We start from the raw sequence: 16,002 nt of genomic DNA, 5'->3' as shown, positions 1-16,002 counted from the left end.
GGAGGGTGGCCATTCCCACCTGTGCCCCTGGGCCCACTGGTGTTGGGCCGTGCCAAGCGTGGTGGGTGCAGGGGGCTCAGTGAACAGGAGCCTGCCGCCCAAGCAACCTTGCCTGGGGGACGGGCCATGCCTGATCAGAAGGCACCCCAAGAGCTCCTGGGGCACCCGAGGAGTAGGTGAGACCAGGACTCGTCCCTCTCTATTAAAGATATGGCACAGAGATGCCCAGTCCCTTCCTCAGGGTCGCACAGTGACAGGATGGTGAGGCAAGAAGGATCTGGGCGGCCAACTGGGCTCTCCTCAACTCCCACATGTGCCTGGTGCTCCCGGAAACCCCAGCCTGGAGTCCTCCGCCCTCACCATCTTGCCAGGTTTCCATAACATGCATGCAAACCAAGCATGGCAGAAATATCACACCATTGTTGGCGACGGTCTCGGGGCTGTGACTGTGCAGGGCACGGGGGGTGGGGGGAGGTGGCATCCCACTCCCCATGCTCGTCTCTGAAGGACAGGTGCCCAGAGGGTCCACTCGCAACCCTCGCATCCAGCTTCATCCAGCCTTTTTCAGACCCTGTCCAGCAGCCTCAGTCCCCAGGAGCTGCCCTGAGTGGGGGCAGGGGCCACAAGGAAATCACTGGCTTACAGTGCAGTGGGGGTGTGAGTGTGCTGTGTGCACTGCATGGGTATGCGTGTGTGGGGAATGTGTCTAGTAGGGGTGTGTGCACTCATTGTGTGTAAAAAGTCCAAGGTGGGGGCCCCCGTCCTGGGAGCACACACCAGGATGGGAGAGTCAATGGGAGCAGGCAGGTTGGGGGTATGTGAGGGTGGACACACTGGGGATGTGGGTGCGTATAGCTAGGGGGTGAGGAGGCCAGAAGCTGCGGTGCCCCAGCTGTGGCTGTCGGGGCAGCGAAGGTCCCTGCAGGGAGGTGACAGGCTTTGGGATATTTGAGGACAAGTCAGAGGGATGGTGCCCTGAAGGCTGGCCTTGGGGGGACTTCCAGCAGGTGCCTCTGACGCGACAGGCTTTCAGCAGACTGGGTGCCAGTGGAGAGCGTCCCGGGGCAACCCCAGGTGCTGGGTGTGGTCACTGAGCCAGAGGACTAGTAGGGGTGGGGCGGGTGAGGAGGTCACAGGGTGGAGGGAGGTGGGTGCGCCGGGCCCCAAGGACCTCGAGGGCTTTGCTCTGGGGGGCTGAGGCGTGCAGCGTTGGCAGCTCCCTGGCTGTCCTCCCAGCCCTCCCTGGCTGTCCTCCCTGAGCTGCCCCTGTCTCCCCACAGTGAAGAAGAAGCGGGCCTGGCACAAACACGGCCCAGGGCAGACACCCGATGTGAAGCCCGTGCAGAATGGCAGCCAGCTCTTCATCAAGGAGCTGCGGAGTCGGACCTTCCCCAGGTGGGCGGCAGCGGCCTTGTCCTCCCAGGGCTCGGGAGCATGGCCTTCCCTCCTTGGGCTCAGTGCAACCCCCAAAGCTCCAGGCACCCTGGCTCTCCCTTCTCAGCATTTCCAGGTACAGGTGTTGGGGACCCTCTAGGCACATCAGCCCCCCTGCCTGGTGTGGGCCTTGGAGCCGTCCTGAGGAGAGGCTGTTGTCCTCAGGTTTGTCTGGTCCCGCAACAGGGCTGGGTCCCGCCCAAGACCACCCTCCAGGCGTGGCCGATCCCAGCCCACACGGGATGGCCTTTCCTGTGTCCCCGGGCCTGGCAGGCTCTCCCTGGGTCCCCCTCTCGGGGGCCCTGTGTCCGGGGTGAGGGCAGGGGAAGCACTGCTGAAAAGCAGCACCTGCCACTGGACCTGCTCTGGGCCCTCACCCTGGCCCCTCACGCCTGGAAGACTTTGTTGGTCTGACAATGTCTTTGCTTCTCCTCGACTTTTGAAGAGTAATTCACTGGGCACAGAATGCTACGTGGGGAGTGTTTTCCTTAAACAGTTCAAATATTTCCCTCCGCTGCCTTCTTGCACGCACGATTTCTGGTGAGAAATCCAATGTGACTCTTACCCGTGATCCTCTGTGGAGAAGGTGCTTTCCTCCTCTTCTTTCTCTTCCCCCACTTTCACCGGGATGTAACTCATGCCACTCAGTTCACCCGTTTGAAGTACGATTCAGTCTCTCTAGTGTAGTCACAGATGTGTGCACCACTACCAGCTAGTTCTAGAACATTCCCGTCACCCCAAAGTTTTTATTTAATATTCTGCTGTTTGGGTGGACCATATTTTGTTTATCCATTCATCAGCTGACACATTTGGATTATTTCTGATTTTTGGCTCCTGTGACTGTTTCTGCTGGAAACATTCTTGTACAAGATTTTGTTGGACATATGTTTTTGTGTTTGTAGGAGTAGCTCTGTATTCAGTTGTCTGGGGAACTGCCAGCCTGTTTTCCAAAGTGGTCACACCATTTTCTGATCCCAGCAGCAGAGCGTGAGGGTTCCAATTTCTTATCGCCCTTCCCAGCACATCATCACCTGGCATTTTGATTCTAACCATCCTAGGTGTCAAGTATTCTCTCACTTGGGTTTGGTTGCCATTTCCTGATGATGAGTCACATTGGGCATCTTTTCATGTGCTTGGTGGTCATTCATATGTCTTCCTTGGAGAAATGTCAATTCAGGCCCTTTACCTATTTTTAATTTTTTGTGTCTTTCTATTATTGAGTCATAAGAATTTTTTCTTTATTTCGGATGCAAGTTTCTTAACAGATACATGATTTATGAATACATTCCCCCTTTTTGTAGACTTTTCACCTTCTTGCTTGTATCCGTTGAAGCACAAACATTTGTCATTTTGAGGGAGTCCAGGTTATCCATTTTTCATTTTATTTGTGCTTTTGTTGTCATAGCTGTGGGTCATTTGCCAAGTCCAAACCCAGAGTCATGAGGATTTATCCCGATGTTTTCTTTGAAGAATTTTATAGTGTTTAGGTCTTACGGTTTGGTCTTTGATACATTTTGAGTTAATTTTTTCATATAGTGTGAGGTAAGGATATAAGTTGTTTTGTTTTTGTTTTATTATTATTAATTTTTTTTTTGCATGTGGCTCTCCATTTGTCCCTGCACCATGTGTAAAAAGACAATCCTTTTTCTACTAAGTGGTCTTGGCCCTTAGCTAGAAGTGTCTGCATTTATTTCTGGACACTCTATTCTATTCTACTAATCTCTGTTTACCCTCAAGCCAGTCTCAGGCCGTCTGGATTTCTGTGCTTTGCAGTATGTTTTGAAATGACTAGTGTGAGTCTTCCAACTTTGTTTTTCTTTTTAAAGATAATTTTGGCATTGTGGTTCTGTTGCAATTGATATGAATTGTAGAATCAGCTTGTTGAGCCTACAGAGAAGTCAGCTGATACAGATTATGCTGAGTCTGTACATCAGTAGGATCAGAGTACTGCCACCTGAAAAATACTGTCTTTTGGCCCACAGCCATGGATATTTTCTCATTTATTGAGATCTTTTAAATTTCCTTCAAATATGTTTTTCAGTTTTCAGAGTATAAGTTTTGTAGTTCCTTTGTTAAATTAATTCCCAAGTAATTTATTTTTCTTGATGTCTTTTAAATGGGACTGTTTTCTTAATTTCATTTTATTGCTACTGTACTGAAATAGTTTTTTGTATATTGATCTTGTATCCTGCAACCTTGATGAGCTAGTTTATTAGTCCTAATAGCTTTTTAATAGGTTTCTTACAACTTGCTATATACAAGATCATGTCATCTGTGAATAGATCATTTTCTTTATTCTTTTCCAGTCTGTGTTACTTTTTTTTTTTCTTGCCTAATTGCTCTGGCTAGGACTTCTAGTAGAACATTGAGGAGAAGAGGCTGGGCCAGGGTGACCAGGGCCACAGTCTTCTCAGTACAGTCTCAGTTCCATGAATGTGGGCTGGGTGGAAGAGAGCACTTGTGTCTTAGCTGCCCTCACACAGCACTTAGAACCAGCAACAGACAGCTGGGGGGAGAAGGGCTGCTGTCCTTCCAGGAGGAAATCCCTCTGCCTGGAAGGTGGGAAGCGCTCCCATTCAGCATTCCTGTGTCCCTGGCTGCCACTTGACAGAGGGGAGTCTCCTCGCCAAGCCAGGGAAGTGAAGGGAGGCATGGTCACATGCCTTTCCTACCAAGTTTTCATAGATTTTCTGTACTAGATGTTTCTTCATTTGCTGTCTGCTCTTAGAACCATTTCCAGAGATTTTAAATCGTTGTTTTTCAAAATAATTTTCGCCAGTTTCCCTGGGTGGGGTTAGCAGAGCTCTTCACACCATCGTGGTAGAACAGGATCTTTCTCATCTGCCTTTGTCAGGATACCATCTTTCATGTTTTGCAGTTTGGTTATGACATGCCTAGGAACCGTGTGGGTGTTTATCCTGCTCAGTGTTGTCTGAGTTTTCTGGATCTGTGGTTTCATGTCTGTCATTATTTTTAGACAATTCTCAGCCACTATTACTTCAAACGTTTCTTCTGCTCCTCTCTCTATCTCTCTCTTTTCTTTCTGTCTTCCCATTATGCATGTTACTCTTTCTGCAGTTGTTCTCCACTGCTTGGATATTCTGTTTCTTGCCTTTTTCATTCTTTTTGCTCTTTGCATTTCAGGTTGGGCAGATTTTATTGACTTAACTTCTAGCTCACTGATTCTTTTCTTAGTCATGTCCAGTCTACTGATGAGCCCATCAAAGACATTCTTCATTTCTGCCACAGTTTTTAATTGTTTCTATCATTTACTTTTGATTTTTAGAGTGTCCACTTCTCTACTTGTATTTCCCTTCCATTCTTGCATGTTGTCCACTTTTTCCACTAACACTCCTAACATTTTATTCATAATTTAAAAAAATTTCCTATCTGATAATTCCAAATTCTTGCTATATCTGAGCTATTTTCTGATAAATTAAAAAAATATTTTTTAAATTGAAGTATAATTAACATACAGTGTATACTAGTTTCAGATGTACAAGGTAGTGATTCAGCAATTTTAAAAAATATTTTATTTATTTATTTGAGAGAGTGAATGAGCACATGAACAGGGGGAGGGGGAGGGAGGGAGGAAGAGGGAGAGAGAGAGAATCTTAAGCAGACTCTGTGCTGAGCGTGGAGCTGACATGGGGCTTGATCTCAAGACCTGAGCTGAAACCAAGAGTTGGATGCTTAATGGACTGAGCCACCCAGGTGCTCCGTACATCACTTCAGTACTCACCAGGATAAGTGTCCTCTTAATACCCATCACTTATTTCCCCCACCCCCCACCTCCCCTGTGGTGACCATCAGTGTGTTCTCTATAGTGAAGAGTCTGTTTCTTGGTTTGCCTCTCTTTTTGGTCCTCCTTATGCTCATTTATTTTGTTTCTCAAATTCCACATGAGTGAAATCCTATGGTAGTTTTCTTTCTCTGATTTATTTTGCTTAGCATAATGCTCTAGTTCCATCTATGTCATTGCAAATGGCAAGATTCATTCTTTTTTATGATTAATATTCCATTGTGTATATACCACATCTTCTATATCCATTCGTGTATGGATAGACATGTGGGCTACTTCCATCTCTTGACTATTGTAAATAATCCTGTTATAAACATAAGGGTGCATCTTTTTGTGTTGTTTTGTTTTGTTTTTAAAGATTTTTTTTTATTTATTTACCCATGAGAGACACCAAGAGAAAGGCAGAGGTACTGGCAGCGGGAGAAGTAGGCTCCCTGCGGGGAGCCCGATGCAGGACTTGATACCAGGACCCCGGCATCATGACCTGAGCCAAAGGCAGGTGCTCAACCACTGAGCCACCCAGGCTTCCTGGGGATACATCTTTTTGAATTAGTAATTTCATTGTCTTTTGGTAAATACTCAGTACTCAGTAGTGGAATTATTAGACCATACAGTATCTTTATTTATTATTTTTTGAGGAGCCTCCATACTGACTCCCACAGTGGCTGCACCAGTCTGCATTCCCAGCAACAGTGCATGAGGGCTCCCCTTTCTCCACATCCTCACCAACACCTGTTATTTCTTGCCTTTTTTGATTTTAGGCATTCTGATAGGTGTGAGGTGATTTGCTTTGTCTCCTCATACTATGGGTTTCTTGCCTTTTGATTAGCATGCCTTGTGATTTTTTTTGTTGTTGAAGGCTGGACATGATGTATTGAGTCAAATGAGCTGAGGTACTTACACATTTAGAGTGAGGGACTGGGCTGTGTCCATGGTGGCTGTAGGTGCCAGACACATCACTTCTCATAGTTTCCTTCCCTGTTTTCCTTGGGCTTCCCTAACAACTCCTTCTTAAATGGAATCTGTCTTGCAGCTCTCTCCATTATGCTCCACTGTTGTTATGCTGTTATATGGTGATCAGGGTTAGGGCAAGGGGAAGTGTTCTATAATTGAATAGTAAACCTCAGTGCTTCAGTGGGCCTGGGGCTCTGGGCTCTTACCTTTGGAAGCATTTCTTGGCCTTTGCTTTTTCTCTCCCTTCCTGAGACAGGAAGCTAGTGGGGGCTGGAGGAGGCCAGCTGCCCTTCCCCCTGTCAGATGAGGACCTGGTTAAGTGCGCTCTCCTGGAAGGTAGACTTTTGTTATGGAGGACAAACACAGGCGCTTCCCCCCAACCCTGCCTGAAGTAGGAGCAGATCTTCACCAGGAGAACCTGCAGGTAAAACCCATGACCATGTGAGTCTCCTCTGAGACTGAGCCCCCACGAGTTCTTATCCCTGCAGCTAGTTCACACTCCACCTCTGCTCCTTGTCAAAAATTACTGTTTAGACATTCCTCCCACTTACCACCTCTAGCAGCTTCTGCTTCAGGTAAGGTTGCCTCAATTAGGGTTTTCTGTATTTGCCTGTTGCCCCAGGTTTCCAGGGTGGCTGCTTGCCCTGTAACCCTAATTCTCTGTGAATCTAAGAATATCTGTTGATTTTCAGTTTGTTCAGACGTTTTCTTGCAAGGACAGGAGTGACTGTTTCCAAGCTCTTTACATGTTGGAATTGAAACCAGAAATCAGCCCCATATTACTGTAGCCCTGTCTAGTTAATTGGTTGCCTTTTTATTGTTGAGTTTTAATAGTTCTATACATGTTCTGGATACTTGTCACTTATCAGATACTTTCTCCCATTCTGTGGATTGCCTACCCACTTTCTTGATGGTATCCTTTGAAGCAAAAATGTTTATAATTTTGATGGAGTCTAATTTATTTATTTTGTTGTTGTTGCTCATGGTTTTGGCTTCTGAGAAACCATTGCCAAATCAGGATCAAGAAGATTTATGCTTGTGTTTTCTTTTGAACGTTTTATAGTTCTAGCTTTTGTATTTAGGTCTTCAGCTCATTTTGAGTTAATTTTTGCATATGATGTGAGGTAGGGATCCTGCTTCATTCTTTTGTGTTCATTCTTTTTTGTTCTCCTGTGTGTCATTCATGGAAATGGCTGTTTTTCTCCATTGAGTTATCTCGGTGCTCTTGGTACAAAGCAGTCGACCATAGATGTTTGGGTTTATTTCTGGACACTGGATTCTGCTCCACTGATCTGTATGTCTCTTCTCTCTTCTCATGCCAGCACCACACAGTCTTGATTACTGTAGCTTTGGAGTGAATTTTGAGATTGGTAAGTGTCTTCAACTTTGTTCTTCTTTTTAAAGACTGCTTAGGTCATCTGGGTGCCCTGCATTTCCATTCAGCATCCCAAGTTCAGCTTGTTAGTTTCTGCAGAGAAGTCTGCAGGTGGTGTGATAGGGACTGTGTGAAACCCATAGCACAGTTTTCCATTATGCTTTGAGTCCCGTTTCTTTCTTCTAGATTTGATTGCTGTCTTGTTGAATTATCCTTTAGTGGTTTAGGAAATACTTATAGATGTAGTCTCTGTTTTTGAAAATGTTTTCATTTTATCCTTATTCTTGAATGATTCTGATTTTTCTAAAATGGATCTAAAATTTGAGAGTAGGGCAGCCCAGGTAGCTCAGCAGCTTAGCACTGCCTTCAGCCCAGGGCGTGATCCTGGAGACCTGAGATTGAGTCCCAAGTCCGGCTCCCTGTATGGGGCCTGTTTCTCCCTCCGCCTGTGTCTCTGCCTCTCTCTCTGTGTGTGTCTCTCATGAATAAATAAATAAATAATCTTATAAATAAATAAATAAATAAATAAATAAATAAATAAATAAATAAATAAATAAAATTCGAGAGTAAAAGTTATTTTCCTTGAACTCTGAAGATGCAGTTCTATCATCCTTTGGCATCTCTGGTTGCTCGTGAGGTGTCTATTGTCAGCCTAGGGGCCGGTGTTTTGCTTGGTTGGTTTGGGTTGGTAAAAAATCTTTTTTTCTCTGAAAACTTAAGATTGTCCCCTTGTCCTTGATGTACCACAGACATGCTACACAGCTCCCAGATATGTGTTTCTTTTTATTAATTCTACTCAGGACTCAGTAAGTTCTTTAAATTTGAGAAATTATCTTATCTCAGTTCTGAAAAATGTTCTGTTTTCTTTTTAAATAAGCACTCTCCATTCTCTGTATTATTTTTCAAATTTCATCAAATTCACAATTTTTTTCAGGCAGCTACCATTAAACGCATCTGTTGAATTTAAAATTTTTTCAAACATGATGTTTTTCCCATCTAGAATTTCCACTCACGCATAGTCAAAGCTTCCCGCTCTGTTTTCCTCCCTCCCTGCCTCATCCTCCCGGGGCCTATGCCTGTCCCTGCTGCCCTCTGGGCTTGGATGGCTGCCCTGGCGCTGTCTCCTGTCATCCCCCACCCCCCAGCTCTGCTCTCTGCCTGGGCTTGTGGCCCTGTCTGCCCCTCCCAATGTCTGCCTCGATTCTGGTCCAGCTCCTGGTCCCCCTGGCATGCCACTGGGCATAAATGGCCAGGGACCTGGGCTGCCTCCAGGTCCTGTGCCTGGCTTGCCTCAGGGGTCGGTTCTCCCTGAAAGGTTTGTGTCCATCTGCCATGTCCTCAGGCCCGGCCCCAGCCCCACATGAGATGTGAGGTCTGAGCACTGGAGGGGAATCCTGTGCAGGGGAGACTGGGCAGGTGGAGGGAGGGAGAAGGGCGGAGACCTTGCTCACATGTCTGCCCCTCCCTGCCTGTCCCCATCCTGGGCCTCCTGGACCCCGATGACCCAGTCTGTGCCCCATGGCTGCCCCGGGGCGTGAGGGCACATGGCAGGAGATCGGGCCACGAGTGTCCATATCCAGGTCCATCCGGGTGCTGCGGGGCAGGAGGCCCCAGGCTGACATGACCCCCTACCTCCACTTCTCCCACAGCGCGGAAGACGTGGTGGTCCGCGTGCCGGGCAGCCAGCTCACGCTGGGCTACATGGAGGAGCATGGCTTTGCTGAGCCCATCCTCGTCCCCAAGAAAGACGGGTTGGGCCTGGCAGTCCCGGCCCCCACCTTCTACGTCAGCGATGTGGAGAACTACGTGGGTGAGTGGCCTACTCGTCATGGGCCCCAGCTGGTCCCTGTGCCCATGAGCTGGGCCTCCTTCATGCCCTTCTGGAATGAGACCCCTGTCCCACTAAATGGCCCCTTGTCAGTTACTGTGGCTGCAAAGTGGGGACTGTCTTGGGACTGGTTCATCCTGCCAGCGGTGGGGGGGTCCCTTCCTGGGGTTTGTGCTGCATCCCCTTGGCCCCTCCTGGGCCAGCCTGGTGCCCGGCCTCACTGAGTCCTCCACTTTCAGTTCATGCTGCCCTGTCCAGCATGGCATACATCCCCTGGCAGCTCCCAGCGCTGTAGGCATTGTTCCCATGTGCTTGGGCATCGTCTCTGAGGCCGTCTCCCCGGCAGGGATACCCGTAGAGCTGGGGCCCTCGCAGTGGCTGGGGCTCAGGGATGGCTGAGTGGACAATGCAGGAGGAGGGAAGACCCTGGAAAGCAGATGTCCAGGCCCCTCAAGGGAGAGGCACCGCCCAGCACCTGCAGTGACAGCTAAAGTCAGGGCATGCCCTCTGCCTTCCCTGAGCTGTCCCCACCTGGAGCCATGTCATTTTGTTCATGGCTGTGTCCCTGGGCCCGGCTCAGCCAGCTACATAGGCCGTGGCTGGCCTCATGCGTTGCCCCACGCGCTGCCCCACACGCTGCCCCTCCTGCCATGGGCACCTGCAGGAGCAGCAGCAGCTTCCCTGAGGCCCTCAGGCTGTTGCCACAAATGTCTTCCCTTCTCCTTGTTTCATTATGGACCTTGTCACACCCACATGACATGGGAAGTGGGGTCTCTGTGTCCAGTATTGGCCACAGGACCACGAGATTTCTATGGTTTTGCTGTGTCCTCACACCTGACATTTCAAGCCAATGTCTGCTTTGTACGTCATTTTGGCAGATGTGAGAAGCCAGTAGGGGCCCTAGGCCAGCTGTCCGCAGCAGGAACAGAGCTGCCTTGGTTACCGCAGGGCCCTCTCGGGGTGGCCGTGAGGGCAGCACCACTTCCCTTGCTTACTCCCCTCAGCCTCTCCCCATTGTCCAGACGGTTGGAGGATCAGGCCTATTGGGGTTTTGGGCCAACAGCAAGCCTGTGATGTCCATAAACCTGTCCCAGGGCCTGCCGTTCTGCCTGGGCCCCCGCCTGGGCCTGGATGGAGAGGCACAGCTGGCTACGCGGCCCCGGGGACTGAGACGACAGCGAGGCTGTCCCCGCTGAGCATCTTTCTGCCACTGCTAATTTTGAGTCAGACGTGATGCGCTTGCCCTTGCCCGTTCCTTGATTGCCTAGATCCTCCTGTCACCAGCGACTTGACGCTGACTTTTTCCTCGTCAGCTACAGAAAACTATTTTCCCTTTTACTTACCAGTTTTTTGGGAAAAAAGTTAGTGCCCTAGAAGTGTAGGAGTTTTTTAATTTTTTTACCTTTTGAAAGTGGAGTGTGCCCCAGGCTTGATTTGGGGCGCACCTGGACTAACTGCCCACTTGTGGTGTGTTCGTCAGAAGTCCCTGTGTGCCCGCGTCCCATGTGTCCACTCGCTGTCCGGCCCCCCTCGCCGTGACAGTCAGGGGTAGGCGGGGGTGGACGGCCCTCCTGGGTCCCCACGCGCACCCTGCCCCACTCACCACCCCCTCCCACCCGCAGGCCCAGAGCGGAGCGTGGATGTGACAGATGTGGCCAAGCAGAAAGACTGCAAAATGAAGCTGAAGGAGTTTGTGGACTACTACTACAGCACCAACCGCAAGCGGGTGCTCAACCTCACCAGCCTTGAGTTCTCTGACACGAGGTGAGCGCCGCCCATGGAGTAGCCCATGCGCACTCAGGTGGCAGGGCCGCTGCGCTTGCTTGCCCTTTCTCCTCTCGTGCATCGTGCATTGTGACAAATCCAAACAAAAGGATCTGTTTCATCGTCTGGCCAGCCCCCATCCTGCCCCCCAGCCAGAGCCGGAGGTGGCACAGATTCTTCCAGAACGCACATCCTTGCACCCACACATGGGCTTACGTGCTTCCACACGCCCCTACCACAGGCTCATGTGCCTGCACACCCACAGGCGCACTCGTAGTGTTGCACTGTGCCCTGCCCTTCCCGTTGATTCAGCCTGAGCTCCGTGTGCTGGGCCTGCTCTGCCAACTGCTGTTCTTGGCACGGAGGCCCCATGGGATGCACTGTGAATGTCTGGGGCCCACCGAGGTCCCGGCCTCTGATGTCAGAGGCTGGCCGTCCGTTGGTCCTGCCCTCCCAGGACCAGGGCTCCGTGTAGCGGGGCCGCGTCTTCCTGCTCCTTGGTTGCACTCCTGCCTCTCCGGTTGGCCTCTCGTGTACCACAAGGCCTGAGTTGTTGATGGTTTAGTTTAAGCCTGACTTCACTCTTGGATCCTGTCCACCTTGCTGACTTCTGAGAAGCCCACGAGTCAGCCAAGTAGCTCGTACAGAAGGGCGGGTAGGGCAGTGTAGTCCGGAAAGCCCAGGGAGATGTAGAACACAGCTGTGCCAGCAGCCCCGGCAGGGTATCGTAGCTGCTGTTGGTTGTGTTTGAGCTTCCTGTCGGCAAAGGCATGAAGGGAAATAGAATGGATTCCGTGGCACTAGGAGAAATGGGCGAAAGCTGCCTGCTATGCGTTGTCAAGGAGGCTGAGCTGTGACCATGGCCATGGATCACACTCGGACTGGTGCCACCGCCTGATCTGCTGGCCAGCCTGTGGTCCTCATAGGCAGCTGCGGGTGTGGAGCTGGGGTGGTTGGAGCTTTGGCTTGGGGTTCCCCTTGGGCCTCTTGGGGCCACTCCTTTGCTGGCAGAAGGTGTGTGGTTTCCACAGGCCCAGTCTAAGTACACAAGGGTCCCTCACACTTCATGCTAGGCTGTGGCCTTGGTGCTAGGGCCGCCCAGCAGCTGAGAGGGGGAGGGTGCCTCTGCAGATAGTGTGGTCTGTCCCTGTGGAGGTCAGCTGGGGTGGCAGGGGCTGGGCCCGACCCCGTAGGCCGTTGGTAGTGGTCTCAGGGCTGTGGCCTCAGGGACCCTGCAGTGACTCCTGCGTCCCCTGACCCTGGAGGCACCTGTGATGGGTAGAGAGATGGCCCTCTGTGTATTATGTGTACATATGTGGTTAACCGTGCTCTGTCCCCCACGGGGGCCTAAGTGCCTGGGGCCTTGGGCCACCGCCCCCCCCACCAGGAGCTGTAGGGAGCCGCTGGCCTTGGCGACAGGAGAACGGGCTGGCTTTGCCCCGAGGAGGAAAGAAGGGCATGTGTGGCTGTGTTGGGAAGCCTGGGTGGGTGTGCAGATGGCCGAGGGGCCCCAGGTGGCGGGCTGGGTCCCTCTCCTGTGTGGTGTGTGGTCTAGGCCACTGTGGGCACGGGTGCATGGAGGAGGGCTCTGGAAACAGAGATAGGCATCTCTGGGGTCCTGCTATGAGAGGGTCTGCCAGTGAGGTCGCTGAGGTTGGGCGGCAGGGCCTGGTGTGTGGTCCGTGTCCGTGTCGTCTTGGCGGCATGGCCTCTGATGCATTGCTGTGCGTTCTGTCCCCCCGAGCAGCGAGCATGCCAGGCCGTTGCCGGGCACTCTCACAAAGACAGCGACATTCCCCAAGAGGCCACCTTTGCATTTCTGTATCCTCCTTGGAAAGAGCGTACTGGCCTACCAGAGCCCCGCAGGGTCTGTGGAGTGATGCTAGGGGCACCGGGTGCATGCAAGGCAGGCCGCTGCCACCTGCCCCCTTGTCGGCCGGCCTGTGCTCCACGGAGCGCTGTCTCCGGCCTCCGTGGAACACAGCGCGGTTTGGTGTTGCCGCGGCCCCTTCCAACCCCACGAACCTTAGTTTGCTTATCTGTCAAGTGGGGGCAATGCTTCGTAGCCCATAGGGGAGGGACGCGTACCCCAGGGCCCGTTCCCCCCAGGGCCCTGGGGACTTGGGGGTGCTTTTGCTGCTGTGACCCTCTTCTGGTCTCCGCCCAGGATGTCCAGCTTCGTGGAGCCACCCGACATCGTCAAGAAGCTCTCATGGGTGGAGAACTGCTGGCCTGATGACGCGCTGCTGGCCAAGCCCAAGGTGACCAAGTACTGCCTCATCTGCGTGAAGGACAGCTACACCGACTTCCACATCGACTCGGGTGGTGCCTCCGCCTGGTACCACGTGCTCAAGGTGGGCACCTGCCTGCGCCAGCAAGGCCCCTGCTGTCCCCATGTGCTTGGCGGGCTGGTGCCGCCACTTGTGCAGAATGGACACTTGTCCAACCCTCAGGGGCACAGCGGGTAGGGTGCGCAGTGTCATTCTGAGGAGGCTGCCATTGGAGGCAGCCCGCTGGGTGGAGGCCAGGGCTGAGCAGTGTGCATGCCCCAGGAAGGGAGCGCTGCTTGGAGGACTTCCTAGAAGAGGGGGTGGGGGAGCATGCAGCACTGGGCCCACACAGAGCCCCAGGGGGTGGGGGGAGCCCGGACAGAGGCACATGTGAAGACAGACGAACAAGGGGATCCAAAGGCTTGGGCTCGGCCAGCGCCCCAGGTCGTGGCTCCCTTGTACCCCAGCACCCTGGGTTGTGGCTTCCCTGCCCCCAGCGCCCCAGGTCGTGGCGGGCTCTGCCAATGGCCTCTCGTTGGCAGGGGGAGAAGATCTTCTATCTCATCAAGCCGGCCTCGGCCAACATCTCCCTGTATGAGCGCTGGCAGTCGGCCGCGAACCACAGTGAGATGTTCTTTGCCGACCAGGTGGACAGGTGTTACAAGTGCACTGTCAAGCAGGGCCAGACGCTCTTCATCCCCTCAGGTGGGCGCCCTTTCCCGCGCCCTGTCTACCCTGCAGGGCTCTGGCTTCTCCCTGGGGCCTCCAGGGGGTGGGTTCCTGGCCAAGGCTCACATCTAAGGACTGTCTGGGACGTGCCCACTTCCCTGGGCTGCGGCAGCGCTGCCTTGGCCCTTCCGTCATGTGTGGAGGCCAGAGGGAGGGCACCCCAATGTGGGCGGGCCTGGGCGGGTGCCCTTGGCTCCTGGGTCTGTGTGAGGCAGGCCTGTGCTTAGCGTCCAGGCCAGCTGGGACACAGACTCTCCTCCTGGGAGGCTGGGCCTCATTGCACGGAGCGTAGGGCACGTGGGGCAGCCCGCCAGGGCAGATGGGCTGAGGCCGGGTGGTGTGAACGTGCCACGGAGGGCTCCCACATCCCCACCTCCGCAGGCTGGATTTATGCCACGCTCACGCCCGTGGATTGCCTGGCCTTCGCGGGACATTTCCTCCACAGCCTGAGCGTGGAGATGCAGATGAGGTAGGGCCGCACCTGCCTGGTTCCACCTGCCAGAGTCCCTGCTGCCAGGCCACTGCAGTGGCACCTCCCCTGAGCTCTGGGCACGCTGTTAGCCTCTTGTGCCATCCTGCCAGGGCCCCTGGGTGGCCCGGTCCCTGATAGCCCCTGTGGCCCCTGGGGGGTGTGGGGTGAGTTGAAATACTCTCCCTGGGCACTGGCCCGTGGGGACGCAGGGGAGGCCAGAGTGGCACAGCCTTGGTTTGGCCTTGTGGCTGTGATGTGGGCTCACCCTAGTGTCACCTGCTCAGAACTCATACACTGGATGGTTCTTTGCTGTGGTTTCCAGAGCATACGAAGTAGAAAGGAGGTTGAAACTGGGTAGCCTGACTCAGTTTCCCAACTTTGAAACTGCCTGCTGGTACATGGGGAAGCACCTGCTGGAGGCGTTCAGAGGTATGGTGGCATCCAGGTTGGCGTCTCTGCTGTGGCTCTGGGGGCTGGTCCCTCACGGGGCTGCTGATGGGGCTCAGCTGGAATGTCAGAGGCCAAGGGTCTGCCTGACTCTGGGCTGCAGCTGAAGGACCCTGGTGGCGTTCCTGCCACCCTGGGGAGGGCGTGTATGTTGGGGTCCCCGGGAAGGCTCGTGGGAAGGGGTGGGCTCCTTGGGTCCCTGCCCTCCACAGACATCCAGCTGCCCTCTACCCCAGGCCTTGAGGGTCCATCCTGGCTTCCCACTGCGGGCTGAAGCCCCATCATGCGGAGCCCTCTGTGCTCTGGCTCCGGTCTGAAGTGGGGAAGCGAAGGACATGGACCTTAACCTTAGCTGGCCAGAGTTCAGTGAAATTTGCCCATCTCGCCCCGAATTCAGATCCCTAAGCTTCCCCCCGGCAGAAGGGTTGCCTGTGGGAGTGGGACATGCAGAGCCTACCCTGGGGTGGCCTGATAGGGTGAGCGCTGACTGCTGGGTGCCCCCTGCCAGGGCCCAGAGTACCAGGCCGCCAGTCTCTGCCCCTGCAGTGCGCTCCCTGACCACGAGGGGGCACTCTGTCCCCAAGGGGGTCTGGGAGGCTGTACTGCCCTCCCCCCCCCCCCAGGGCGTCGCAGCTGCCACAGCTGTGCAGAGGCCATGGGAGCCCTGGCAGCACCTGGGCTCTCGCTGGAGTGGCAGGGGTGGGCAGTGCAGGGAGCTAAGCCACTTGCCAGCAGGACCTGGCGGGTGGGCGAGGGAGGGCTGGTCCTGCCCCTCCTGGGGCATCTGGGGCAGGCCCCCCGAGGTTCCATGAGGGACCGTTGGCAGTTGGGCAGGTGGCGGTGGGTGGGGGTCCCGCCGACTCCACCCTGCACCCCCCATGTGACATCGCCCACAGGAGTGGTGGGTGAGGGTGGGCAGGCACACAC

The 16,002-nt window shown here is 53.4% G+C and overlaps 1 protein-coding gene across 2 annotated transcripts in view; it reads left to right on the top strand.

Annotated features, from left to right (window-relative positions):
• PHF2 (PHD finger protein 2) overlaps positions 1–16,002 on the top strand; it is a 63,016-nt gene that overhangs the window by 32,225 nt on the left and 14,789 nt on the right. For both annotated transcript variants that reach the window (XM_055309607.1, XM_055309608.1), the window contains exons 3-9: positions 1,281–1,395; positions 9,215–9,375; positions 11,016–11,157; positions 13,325–13,511; positions 13,970–14,132; positions 14,538–14,625; positions 14,951–15,057. In XM_055309607.1, coding sequence (XP_055165582.1) covers positions 1,281–1,395; positions 9,215–9,375; positions 11,016–11,157; positions 13,325–13,511; positions 13,970–14,132; positions 14,538–14,625; positions 14,951–15,057 — 963 coding nt within the window. The remainder of the gene's footprint in view (positions 1–1,280; positions 1,396–9,214; positions 9,376–11,015; positions 11,158–13,324; positions 13,512–13,969; positions 14,133–14,537; positions 14,626–14,950; positions 15,058–16,002) is intronic.

The sequence above is a fragment of the Nyctereutes procyonoides genome, unplaced genomic scaffold (genome assembly GCF_905146905.1).
Source record: "Nyctereutes procyonoides isolate TBG_1078 unplaced genomic scaffold, NYPRO_anot_genome, whole genome shotgun sequence".
NCBI classification, from domain to species: Eukaryota; Metazoa; Chordata; class Mammalia; order Carnivora; family Canidae; genus Nyctereutes; species Nyctereutes procyonoides.
Note: the sequence above shows the minus strand (reverse complement) of the source record. Positions and strands in the feature narration are given on the sequence as shown.